This window comes from Notothenia rossii, assembly GCF_949606895.1.
Source record: "Notothenia rossii genome assembly, chromosome: 6".
NCBI classification, from domain to species: Eukaryota; Metazoa; Chordata; class Actinopteri; order Perciformes; family Nototheniidae; genus Notothenia; species Notothenia rossii.
Window position 1 is genome coordinate 71,337,631 of NC_136909.1, and position 14,216 is coordinate 71,351,846.

At 38.1% G+C, this 14,216-nt stretch overlaps 1 protein-coding gene across 5 annotated transcripts in view; it reads right to left on the reverse strand.

The window, feature by feature from the left end:
* Positions 1–14,216, reverse strand: part of adgrb3 (adhesion G protein-coupled receptor B3) — a 105,560-nt gene that overhangs the window by 46,395 nt on the left and 44,949 nt on the right. For all 5 annotated transcript variants that reach the window (XM_079689686.1, XM_079689685.1, XM_079689687.1 and 2 more), the window contains exons 5-8: positions 9,679–9,843; positions 8,754–8,918; positions 6,875–7,039; positions 6,274–6,375 (exon numbers count right to left, since the gene is read on the reverse strand). In XM_079689686.1, the coding sequence (XP_079545812.1) occupies positions 6,274–6,375; positions 6,875–7,039; positions 8,754–8,918; positions 9,679–9,843 (597 nt within the window). The remainder of the gene's footprint in view (positions 1–6,273; positions 6,376–6,874; positions 7,040–8,753; positions 8,919–9,678; positions 9,844–14,216) is intronic.

The following is a 14,216-nucleotide window of genomic DNA, read 5'->3' on the forward strand; positions in this document are numbered from 1 at the left end:
ACCAAACATTGCTATATCCCGGGAGCGCCCATGCGGCACTATGAGACAGCCCACAGCTCTACGGCACACTGAGCATACGTCTCCCTCCAAAATGGCTCCACCTGAGCTGTTTTTGTTCACTTTCACAGTCCTGGTGCCGGCCCAGAATAGAATGTTTTCACAATGTTATTCGAATTGTCTTCCAGGAGCTCATACTCACAAAAAAAGAGCGTATTTTATGATGGCTTGCTACCTAGAAATTAGGGATTAACCTCAGTTGTGGCTCTGACATTCCTAAAGGTCATTGGAAGCGGAGAATGACTGCGCTCTAAGAGGGAATTGGAAAAATGACACAAAGCATTAAGAAGAGGTCAAGTTCCTAAAATACAAGATAAAAATTTTTTTTATTGATTTAAAAAATATATGAATCAGAAGCAATGGTGAGACAATGTTTGATGAACTGCTGTTTGTTTTTATTTTAGGGTTATATTGTATTTTGCAATTATGATGCAGCATAACAGCATACAGTATAAATTGCCCGAGGCCAAAACAATTTAAAGGTAAAATGCCTGGACGAGAGCTCTTCTTTTCCTTGCTTTTTAGCAGGGAAAAAAAACTTGTTTAAAAAAAATACTGCTGTTATTTATTAGCTGTATAAAATTAAATATAATAAAACACTTTCATAAGCACCCTTTAAGTGCGTTTGTGATATGCTTAAATTAATAACAGTCAAAAAGAGATGAAGACTTTATTTTATACAAAGGGTCCCATCTTCATTTAATATCTGCATTAGGTTAATAGATATATTTTTTCAGGTATAAGAACTGGATCCCTCCTGGCCTGGATCTCTGTCCGTAGTGGGATCAAAAAAGGTCAGAGAAGAGCGATGAGAGGCTTTTGCTCTGATTCTGCACCAATCTGTCATCTCTTGTTCCCTCAGTGATATGTAAAGTAGGTTGAATATGTTAATATTGGTCAATGAAGACTAGCTTGATCAAAAATCAAGGCTGCAGTTCTCCATGGCATTGATCTGTCCCAGTCCCTTTTTAACAGCGTCCTCAACTCTGCAGCTACTAAAGCAAAGTTTCTTCTTCACACAATGCTCTCCAAAATAGTGTTTACTGACAGAGGAGTAACACAAAAGCAATGTCTAAAAGCTTTAAGAAAGAAAGAAGCGTTCAAACCTCTGCCTCCAATACCATCAAGAAAATGAATGACTTAAATGTCACAAACAAAATTGCCTCAATCAATCTCAATTATGTTGTCTCATGTGTTTGCTAAACATCATCTTTCTCCACATTAACCTGTGAAGGGTTTGTTAATAACATGTGGTTATGTCGTTTTAATTGCTCCCCTCTCAGTTGGGTGACTCAAACTTTAATTGATAATTGAGATTTGGGGATCTAATGAGAGAGTCATATAAATAAGAGCATAATGTTGACAAGAAAAATGTGTGTGTGTGTGTGTGTGTGTGTGTGTGTGTGTGTGTGTGTGTGTGTGTGTGTGTGTGTGTGTGTGTGTGTGTGTGTGTGTGTGTGTGTGTGACATGTGTGTGTGTGTATCCTCTCGACTTTTCCCCCCTTCTCGCCTGTGGTGGCAGTTGTCATCCATGATGACCGTGGTGGTGCTGACGCCCCTGCCCTGGGTGCTACGCTGACCTTGATGAAGACAGTGTGGGCGCTGAAGCCCCCCCAACACATTTTGATGCTTCACCAAAGCAGTCTTGCTGCATCCATGTCGCACATTTTGTTTTGATGCCTTTGCTGATCAATATTTCATCTTTGTTTACCCGCTCGCAGCTGCCATTACTTGTCTCACTTTCGTGGACACAGGAGATCTGTATGTGAGGCGTTTTTAGTTCTTTTCACATTTTCTAATTAGGAGTTATGTGAGTTTGACCTTGATCTAATTACAAGTCAAAGGTTGGGCGGTGCTGTTTTCATTTACAGGTTCATAATGTGGGCTCTGTGAAACCCGCTGACACGGGAACTGTGATGAATGGCTTTACAAATAAACTTGACCTAACCTGAACTATTGTCCATTATCGTCCCCGTCCCCCCCTCTGGTCAGTGACTCTGGGATGCACTGTGCTTAAACATGAACAATGTCTTCTCTCTGTTATTTTAGCCTTTTATCATGATACTGGTCTTCTGTTGCACATGCTTCAAAGGACCTGGCTCTCTGTAATATAGCACCCTGTGTATTTGAATTGGTGTGCACACATCCTGTGATTGCAGAGGTACCGAGTCCATCAGCTAAGGTCTGCTTTAATATACTGTATGACCTGTGATTAACACTACATTGTGGACACATTTCTGTATTACATTACATTACAACCCCTGATATAGCAAATTAAAGTGGGATTGATTCATTATTAATGTCCACTGTCCACACCCGCATTTTTAAATATCATTACTTTACATATTAATAGGATACTTCTCAGTAAGGAACCCAAATTATTTCGCCAAATGTCTCAACCCTGACAGATTGACCTAAATCTGGCAAATGAAGCCACATCTTGATGTCAATTATACTCCTACACTCTAAAAAACGAATTCAGGCGACCTTTCACCTCCACTTAATTAAATGCATGGTTGCAAGATAAAAATGTGAGTTAATTGATTTAGATAAACATTTTAAGTTGCAAACATTAATTTATAAGTTGTGTTGACGTAATAATGTTGGTAATTACATCAACTTAATATTGTGTGTAATTTGAACTCTGATTTCTGCGTTAATTGACTTAAAACTAAATTCAAGTTGTAGTAAGTAAAGCAATTGGCTTGATAACTTAATTGTTCTACACTCCCACTTAACATGCCTGGACAAGTTCCGACAGTTAAGACAAATAGAAATATACAAAGGACATTTTAAGGTGAGTGTCATCTTTTGTCATTCAAATACAGTAGATAGTGTTGCACTGTATAGGCAAATTGCTGTTTGACCAAAATTAGCAGCCTTTTAACTGTGAATAGTTATGTTAGAGGATACAAAGTAGTAGAGGCTACTGTGAGAGTCAAAATACTTTGGTTACTATTGTGATATAACTTTTTATTAAAAATGAATCTCGGTGAAGCAGATCAAGGACATGCTTCTTGAGGTAGGATCGTTATTTACAGTTGTCATTGAAATGCAAGTTGTCGGCAGTCACCCATTCAGAATATATTCATTTTTGTAATTTCTCTTTTTTTCCTTTTTCAAAAATAGCACAATACAATTGAAGTACGCAGAGAACTATAGCCATCCTTGAGTGTGTACCTTGGAGAAAAGGAAGAGGACCTTTTCAAGGAGTTTAGCAACATAATTAAAAATCTTGAAATAAAATAAAATCCATGGGCACAGTGTAAAAACACAGGACAAAAGCACTGCTCTCTGTCAGTTAGATTTTGAAGCATATTGCACTTTTGGCCACACCCCAAACAATAATATCTTAGCAACGTTCAGCATGGATAGGTGTTGACAGCAATGGCATGGGCAAAGGATTGTGTAAAATGTGAAAAGTGGCTTCTGCTCTTCACTTAACCAGTTCAAATATTGTATGGAACCTGCAAAAAAGATGAGAAGATACACTAAAACTTGCACGGTTGTGATTGAAAAAATCTGTCCACATGCATTTAAACACTAGGCAAAGTACTCAAAAGCACCTCTGTGTGTCTTCAGGACCACATTGCCATGGTGACACACACATGCAGACTCAAGGTGAAAACAATACCAGTGTTGCTTTAGCAGCTGGTAATAATGGCTCTGAATTAGCTAAGAGTGACAGTTCAAAAAGTATGCAGTTACCTAATTCATTATCTCTTATGCGCTAACCTATTATTTAATGTGCTTCAAAATGACATGAATATCGCCATCATCAGTGACCAGTCCAACCTAGGATCTTACCATACGATGGCAACCATCGTGGTCGAGGGAAACAAATGAATGAGCAAGCATTCTGCATTAAATGTGTTCATACTGTTTAAAATAATGACTGTCGGCAGTGTAAACATCTTTGTTACATCTTTTGTAAAATTGATGTGTGTGATCTGCAGATTGGTGGCCATTGAGAGTTTGTTTCTGTAGTTTTACAAAAACTTTACAGATTTGGCACTGGTTTTAAATATGCAAAGGCCTCTAACTTCGATGTGATGGCAGCATTTATTTGCTGTGTCCCCATTTCCCATGGTAATATGGCTAATGTGTTTATATATTATTTGTGGGGCAATTTAAATTTGTGTTATTTATCTTTTTTTTCAAGATTTAAATGAAGCTCAGCGCAAGTTCTTTCAGGAAGACTGGGTGTATATACATTCACTCCGCAGCTGCATATAATCAGCTCATCACAGGCGTTCTCTTTAATCTATTACATTTCACCTCATTCTCCAGCAGCCAATCAACGTGCTGCAGCCAAACTATAAAATGGTTCTCCTCTCTCCTGCAGTCAGCTGTGATTTCAGGTGTTCATGCACCTTATCATATGGCATGTGTCAATAAATGTTCAACCAAAATGAATTCTCTCCTGATTGAAACATCATGTGTTGAAATAAACAACTGCAGTTCAAAATAAAAAGTGAATTGCCTAATATTTTTGTTGTGGAATCAATTAATTTCTTTCTTTAAAGGCAAAAACATGAAAAGGCAAAAAACAACAACTATTGAATACAATATATTTGGAGCAACTTAATTTATAAATGGTTGTCAACTTAAAAACATGTGTTCACAATGATGGTAATTAAGTACATACAACTTAAAATTCCTTTTAAATCGTACGGTTAAATAAGTTGGAGCAACTTAATTTTTGGAGTAATCTACTTAAAAACTTGTATCACGAATGAGGGTAATTAAGTACATACAACTTAAAATCCCTTTAAATCATGTGGTAAAACTAGTCGGACCAACTTAATCTTTTGAGTAATCAACTTCAAAACTTGTGTTTATGCTACCAATTATTAAGTAAGTGGTAATTAAAAACACCTCTGATTGTAGAGGAAAAGCCTTCTCCCCTAACTCAAATAACTTTGTTGCTTCAAGACATTTTCATTAGAATTTGTCTTAACTCAATAAACATTGATGCAAACTGTTGCGTTGATTTTCTTTGTTGAGCCAAGGCATTTGTTTTTAGAGTGTAATCAGCAGAGATGTTACATTTACATCAACATCGTAGAGAGAAAATAAAGCTACACAAAAAGACATTTCTGTGAGTTCAAAACAGCTTTGTGGTGACAAACTGTTATTAGCCATATAAACTAATGTCAAGCTGGAAAGCCAATGTCAGGCTAGTAAATCTTGCTCTTCGTAACTTTGCCCCAGGTTAGCCATCTGTGAATGACCGTGTGTTTGCTGCTACATCTAGTTTGCCAGTTAGCCATTTTATGGTTGTAGAGGAAATGTCAACTGAGAACACCTTCAATTTTTAAATTTAAACAGCTCAACGTGTCAACCCAACCTGTAACTTTAGCAACCAACAGCACATCATTGTCCTGTTGTCTGTTTGTTGGCGAACTGACCTTCAACAAGAACAAAAGCAACCCTGTATCATATCAGCTTAAACAGAGGATGCATTCCTTTCATCCTCTCCGCTCTTTCTCTCTTTTTTTTTTTTTTTAAAGCTGAGTGTTAGTCTCGCCCCAGTGGAGAAGTCACATCCTCTGCTCTAATGCTTCTTCCTCCGTGCACATATTAAAGCTTCTGCCTAATGTCTGAAAATAGACCTCCGTGCGCTTTTCTTCGACAATGCTCTCAGAATCACGGTTTTAAAAAAAATCCATTTGCTGCACATGCTGCGTACTGACGGGTGTAGCCATGAGTTACATCACTGAATGTGGATGTGCGCTCTCTCCTCAGATGGGGGACTCATCCAAAATCGTGATGTTTTGGTGATTTTAAAAACCATCGACAACGAATAGGCCAGCAACTTTAACCATTATATGCTTGTTAATAACCTCTATACTGAGGGACAGCTTTCTAGGTGGCAGAAATTGAGTGCTGTACATCATTATGTAGCATTATTGGTATTCAAACACTGACACTTAGTGTAAAATTGCAGCGTAATTCTAGTGTGACATTTGCATTTCTTGGAGTGATTCAAACTGCAGTTCCTTGAAAATAAGTCAAATTATGGTCAATCAATGAAGTAGATGTATACCTATCAAAGAGAAAGGCTGACTTCACACTGTACATATTCAAATGTATTCAAATGTTAATGGGATCCTTAGGGTAGGCGGGACAGGTAATCACAATGTCAAAAAAGATTATCCCATTTAGAAATGGGGCAATAGACCAAATAAATAAAGTAATTTCTCTTGTCCTTACCTGTGGCATTGGGTGGGCATCTGTTAAAGGCCAGTTCTCCTGAAGGCGTCCTTCTCCACACCATTGACACTGCATAGTCCTCCGGACAAATCTCATACGGCGCTTAAAAGCAAAGTGATACAAATGTAACTACATGGCTCAAGGAGCTTTTCAGTATTTCCAATATGATGCAACACTTTCTTCATATGACACACACGGAGGTATGGAAATATAGGAGATCAAAGCGGTATAGTATTGTTGTACAAGTATACTGTTGATGATACGCGTACTCTCTTCTTTAATCACAATATTTGTGCATAGATGTGATATGATAATTATAATCAAAACAATAACTTATCTTTCGGGAATACTCTTTTATTTACTTCAGAGAATAGTATTATTAAGTGACTTTAAGAGAAAGACTCCACTTCAAAAAGGAACTTGAATTGAAGATCACATAATACGATTTGATGATACTTGCATTAATGAGTAAGTCAGCAGTATCATTCATACTTGTTCATCTCTCTTCTATAGTCACTTACAAGCATCTCCTCTTCAGAATCTTTTAAGTATCATCTCCTCACTCTCATTCAGCTTTTAGTCTTATTATCCTTTGGCTCACCTGGACATCGTTGCTCACTGCACTTCCTGACTTCCTCTCTGTTGCCATCACACTGCTGCCCAGTGACCGCGGCCCCCTGACACACTCGCGCTCGCCTCTTCCAACCGCCGTCGCAAGACTTAGAGCAGCCGCTCCACGGACCCCAAGGATTCCACTGGCCGTTAGCTGGAACAAAATCATCCTCTGTCAGAAACAGATTCTCTCAGTGGCATAACAATAACATGTGTACATCTTATTATATGTAATGGAAGCTTTTATTTTATTGATGAGTTGATTATTATGTATTTATTTTGCTATCCAATAATTCTGTTTCTACATACAGTTTTTGAAGATTACTTTGAATAATCAGGAGAATGTGTATTTTATGGCTAAAGAAGCTGCACTGTGAGTGGTGATTATTCCATTCACTTTGCCAATATTAAAAGGTATTTATGCTGAAGTTTCCAAACCAGCAGCATGTTTTATGCCCTTGTAATGAACACTGTTAAATTGTGCATTAGACAAAAAAACAGATGCTCCCCTTCAGCAATGTAGTAAATCACATGCCCTTGTCTGAACGGAAAGGTACAAAGCCCAGTGAGCAGGAAACACACTTTCATTTTAACCTCCGCTTACCCCTTCCTTCACACATGCGGGGCCATTTCATGTCCTACAACTAACCTTTCTCGCGGATGTATCCGAAAGAGAGACAAAACCGAGACCATTGTGACCTGTTGGCTAAGACTATTTGCAAGACATTGATCAAATCCCTGCAGATAGTGAAGCCTCGGCCCCTCCTCAGAGCAGCTGATTCCTCAGACAGATGCATGCTCATGGGTAACAAAGAGATCATTATGCCAGCAGCCCTGAAGAAAATCTTGAAAAAAATATTTTTCATTAAAATCCTACACAGGCCTCTATTGTAGTCATTAGTCCGTTTTCTTCTATATTTAAGTTATTTGTTTTTCATTCAAAAGAATGTCTGTTGCCTTGAAGCACACTAACTTAAAGTCAGAGATCATTTTGACCTTTTTCTGAAAAACATATTGGGTTTGTAATGAACTCTTTTTTTGTTCTACAGAGAAGAGCAAAGCCTCCAGCAGTCATGGACACATGCTGACGTGTTCAATGGAGGCTTAGACGGCTTTGTATCACTAATGTTTGATCTCTCACCCCGCAAACAAGTAAGAATTGCTAAATAGGTAGGCCTCATTAAATGAATAAATTGTATAATGCATCATCGCACCGTGAGGCAAACAACAGCATCTTCGGCTTCATTATCATAAGCACAAATTGGAAATACGCATTCAGAAGCATATTTAAAAGGGACCAAGAGAGCATAAAGGTTGACTGGTTAAAAATATTTCAGAGGAATATCTTCGCCACACACATACCAGTGAAACAAAGCCAGCTGTTTTAGGCTGTTACAGTGAAAATTGCATCAGGAGATTATGAGAGTGCTCGGGCCCTTCATGTGATCAGACAATTCAAAGCCTGATGGAGACCGCTAAGCTGACATAGTCAAGCCTCTAATACATCTATGATGTTGACAGACAGTTCCGACAGCTAACCCTGAATTATGTGAAAGGCACAGTATATCTAAATGGATTTCACAAATCCAATTGATCGAGCATGGTCTTAGACATTATTCTTGATTCTTACAACATGGCTTGATTCTTGCTGCAGAGCCTTTCAGTACGCAACAGAAAGAGTAATACATTTCAGGAAAATCTGGCGGCTTTTTATATTTTAAACTGATGGTTATGATAACATAGGTTGATGATGATTACGACAATATGGGACGGGTTGTTTTGAGTCTTTCCTTTCCCCCTCAATTGAATTCATGATTTCGTATTTAGACATCAAAGCGGATATAGAATTAAGAGGCTCAGGATTTTACCTGTGCAGTCAGGATTATGGCACTCTCTGCTCTCTGCCCAGTGACCGCGACACTCAGATCCCCCATGGGCGGCCGCTGAGCACTGCCTGGTCCTCTGCTGAGTGCCATTGGCACAGGTCACCGAGCAATCGCTCCAAGAGCTCCACTCCTGCCACTGTCCGTCCACTGAGGCACCAACCACAACCCAACAAGCATGTCCCATGTGAAGGCAAAAAGAGGGCAGACAGAAATGAGAGGAGATATTCAGATCACTATTCTCTCTCAGATTGGAAGCCAAAAAACAGAAAGAAAATGATATGACTACTTGAAGATTTTTCGAGAATTGTACTGCTTGTTTCCTGCTCTCGTTAGAATTCCCAACATAGCCAAAGGCAAAAGGAGAATAAAACATAAAAGGTGTTTACAATATCATCACGTTAAGATTTATATTATTAAATGCCAAGGGCAAAAACTGCAGAGTTTATACTGTATGTCAGCTGTTTTCCTTTTTCCCTGTCTGGGCAGAGGGAAAGCAACAGGGATAGAGTGTTTTTTTTCAAGTAGTCTGTTACAAGAGCAAAGCTAACATGTACTGTGTGGAAAAATGTATCTTTACTAATCTGCTTACCATTCACAGGCAATTATTGGTAGGAGATTTTGAGTATTAGCCTACAGTAGTGACTCTCAACAGGGTTTCCTAAACCGCATTACAGTAGGCCTATAGGAACTGTTTCTTTAAACGCACCACAGACCTGGCTCCTTTTCAGTGTTTTACTCAGCTTTGAAGCTCTGTATTGATTGGGGATTATATATAGAAATATATAAGGTAAACTGATACCATTCTCAAAAATGTATCTTTTGAAATCAGACCATTCATCATGATGCCTTCAGGGAAAATTGTAAATATTGTTATTTCGAATATATTTACAGAGCAGATAGACGATACCTGGGCATAGGGCTATGTTGCAAAGCTTAGTCTGGGTCTCAGGTCCGTCACAGGCCCTGCCTCCATGCTGGGGAGGGGCACAGCTCCTAGTCCTAGTGCGGTGCCCCCGGCCACATGTGAATGAGCACAGGCTCCACGGTGACCACTCCTCCCATACACCGTGTACTGCGGGCACAGAAAAGGCGTCAGGCCTAATCAATGTCTCTGTCTCTGCTATTGCATAAACACAACCATAACAAAAACTGCACGCAATAAATGAAATAAAATCAATCAAAACTAATGTAAATGAAACACTGAGCACACAGACACAGCGGGGCTTTACAAAGCCTCAGCCGCAAGCTTCAATCACCTCCATACATTTAATACATTATAATAAATGCCATCCCACTAACAATGCTTCTAGCCACATGAAAGGCAAAGGATATGATAAATATGTCAATCTTTAACACAGCAGTTTTTAACATGGGAAGCCTGATTCTCAAGGTGTGGGTGTCGGAGCAGCAGGTCTGCACAGCGTTACAGATTGCTGAGTCTTCTTGGTTGACTGGGAATCTAATAGCTGCGAACCTTTAGGTTAATGTGGGCTGACAATGGTTCTGCAAATCTGTCGTTACACCAACATACTTATCATGGTAATGCTCAAAGCAGACAGCCCGTAACCTGGTTCCAGACCTCTGAATAACTGCCAACATTTTACGATTCGTAATAAAATGGCCACCCAGACTCAGTATCAGCATAGACAGCCCAAATCCAAGGAGAAAATGTTTATTGACATGTCTAATATGGTGTTTCCTCATCAGAGCCTGAGCAAATTATGCGTACATTTTTGAGAGCCTATAATGTTGTCTGGCATATAGTGTTTCTTTTTAATCATTTCACAAACTTATAATTTAAAAGGATAATTTTTACATTTTTCAAATTCATTTTCAGCATTTACACTATTTAACACATCAGATAGTTTTCTTCAAAAAAATATAGTAAATGTGTAATATTCGTACATTTCTTAATAAAATACATATATTGGAATTGATGCTTTTAAAATACTTTTTTGATATAATTTTAAACAATATCAGGCAAAAGGCCTCACTCCTCGCGATTATTGCATTTGGTTTGAGTATAAGTTTAACTGGGTTCTAGCTGACGGTGTGGTGAGTTATTAAAGAACTGCAGAGGATATTTGCTATTGGCTTAAAGTTTTTTCTGTGGAGAGCAAAAAGTGAGAATCTGAGAGTTAGAGAGAAGTTAGACACCTCCTGCCTTGTCTTGGCAGTTGCAGTGTTGGAGCAATTTAAAATAATGAACACAATTCAAAATTTAAAAGCTAAACTTCTGTTATTAGTTTCAAGAGCATCGGGCTTCTTTATACCAGGGATAAAGTGAATTTACTGACAGAATTGAGGCGCCCAAACAAGCTTTCAGGGGATTGCAATTGTATCAAACCAAAATCACACTGCACTACCAAAAGTTTCCTAGCTGGTTAAATAAAGCTTAAATTATACAATCAGAAACAACACTGAGATATGGAATACAAAGGGGGTTTAAGACCTTTGGAAATGTATGTAGGACTACTTTGTCCACTTTAGAGGGCTCACTATCTATAGCTTTAATGTTCCTGCAGTATATTAGTTGGATCTCAGGATCGGTTGTAGAATAGTTGGATATTGGGATCAAGCTGATCGTCTGCCATAAGGGGGGGGGTTACTGTCTGTACCAGGCCCTGCCTCTAGGTGCTGCTTTGATGCACTTAGCTAAGTGTCCCTTGGTGGCCAAAGCATTTACTTTGAACATTTCAAGTTCAAAGCAGGCTGTCAACAAAGCTTCTGTATCAGTGATGGAATAGGATTTTGCTTCCTATTTTTTTTCTTTCTGAACTGTCGTCATAATTTCCCGGGTGCGGCGATGAGCAATTTTACTGTGCTGTAAGAGGGGAAATTATTGGACCAGCTCAAGTTGGTGGACAAAGTAAATGTTTTGCCAAGAATGTTTTCATTATTTTGAGGTAAACTGGGATTTCGTTGATCTTTTTCATATCACTCCAGGGAGGTTTTAAAGTTTTCACATAGCCTTCCCCTGGTGCCCAACTTAACTGGTACATAATAACATAAACAACTTATTTCAGTCTTTAATATTTTGTAAGCACTTTTCCTCCTTTGTTTCTTTGTGAAATAAGATGTGGTTATGATCAGATTTAATTATTGTAATATTTTATAGATTGTAACGTAGTAAGTGTTTCCTTCTGTTAGTTTTTAATGCACCTGCCGTTTTTGCCTATGTTTTGTTTCCATGGAAGCTAATAGCCTACTGCTTATGAAAATGTCCTATGTTTATTCCAGGTAACTACATTCTGCATTCAAACCAAGTTGATGACTAACAAAAGAAACGGTCTAATAATTGAATTAATTACAATAGATTAAAAAAAAAACACTAAAATGATTTTATGTTCTTGCATGTTTAAGCTTTGTTTACATGCTAATTATGAAGTTATTTTATCCATTTACCAGGCTTCTTGTCAACAAATCCCATAACAAAACCACAACCAAACAACAGGCCAAGCCTGAAGGGGAAGTTCTACTACTCTTACTCCTCCAAGCAACAATAACTCCGCTGTCGCCAAAAACACATTTAAAACCAACAGAAACGCTACCTTTGCCGTTGAGTAACACACTTCAGCGGCATTAGCACAGCTAGCGTATTTTTATTTTGAAAATAAATCTGCGGATGCATTAACTTCCTGTATGAAGGTGCGTTACAAATGCGTCTGCGCATGCTCGATTAATTGGCGCATTGTTTATATCACTCTGCTAGTTTAACAAGCTGAGAAAACCCATTTGCATAAGAAAATGTAAAGGTATGGCTTTTAGATGTGTTTTTGGTGGCAGTGGGCTTTAATGGAATGGACGAAACTATATCTCTAGTGCAAAATTATTTTAAATTATATAGCGATTTATTTAGTGTTCTCACATTGACTGATACGATAATAAAGTTAATGAAAGGCCAACCACACATTGCGAAATGTTTGTAACAATAAATAATTTATATTAACTCAAGTAAATGAAATTAAGTCTAGCCATTTTGAAAGTACACCACCCATGACGCAATGGACTCAATGCTCTGTTGTATTCCTGATATTGCTGTTTGCACTTAGTGTGCAGTGTTTTGAGGAGACCATGCAGTGTGAGTTTAAATAATTTAGATAGTTACATCACAATACTGGATGTTGACCTTGTCTTTCTTTTGTATTGTATTCTGTAGTTAAAAACAAATGTTATATTGGATGTGGCATTGGCCCTGCAGGTAAATCCTTTACTGTAAAAAAAATCTAATAGGATTGGACTGCTTTCTTCTGCAAAACTACTCCAGAATTCTAAAATAAAATAAATAAATAATACATATGAGGGTTAATGGTTTGGTTAAAAAAGGGGGATGATTCAGGTAAAAGGAATATATTGTAAAGCAGAAGTTTTATCATATTTTGGCTGAAGCATTGTGTTGGAAGAGCCAGATCAAGTGGGATTGGAGGCCCAACAACAGAACTGATTTCAGCCTGCAGCGCCTGATCCATTGTTCATCCGTGATGTTGATGTTTTCGGCGATGTTGGCTCTAAGGTAAGGTTGCTTTTAGACTGGTTGTGATGTGTCTGTTATTTAATAGGCTATTTTGGAGGTATTTTTCCACCTTGGCATACAATTTGAACAGAGGGAATTGATCTGTCTGGGATATTGGAGTGCTTTATAACCTGTATTTTTTTTATGAAGACTTAAAGCAAAATTTACTTTGATATCCCCGTGCTAGTTTATTATTATTATAACTAAGCCTAAGTTAAGAGAAAACTGCAGTGGTCTACTTAAAAAATCAAATGACACAATACAATAAATTAACAATACTGACATTTTATACATTAAAAAGCCTCTCCCTCTTTTATTTTCTCCCAAAAGGAGAAGTTCTAACGCAGTCAAAATTACTTTTTTGAACCAGAGTGTAATGGCCCAGTTATTAGGTGATAAGTGTTGATGCGAAGGAAAGTTCTCGATCTACAATAAGCCATGAGCAAATGCCTAATGTCTACAAGTCTTAAAATAAATCAAGGATATTAATGAATGGGCAGCTCTGCCTCTAAATTAATAATTCTTCATGCAAATTAATGCATATACCTGGGATTGGGCTGTGTAGCTTTTGAGAAATTGGAACTTTAATGCTGTCCGGGCTAAAAATAATGGCAAAAGAGGAGACACACCAAGCCTGGTGTTTAGGCAACTGCTCTTTGAAATGACTCATTCTCGTTCTAGCTCTTAATGTCCACGCACAGTTAGAGAGTGACCCTTCTGAAAACTGCCAACTGCCAACTTCCCACTTCCACATGACACATCTAAAAGTACAGTACATCATAGATCAGTTTGTCCGAGGATGCAGCTTGCAGTAGTTATTTTTTTATCAGCCATAATCACCTAAGAGTGGTGCAGATTCAGAAGCATTACCTTAACCATTGCCATCAAATACCTTAACAAAACATGAGTACAGAGTCTCATCCCTTCTATTT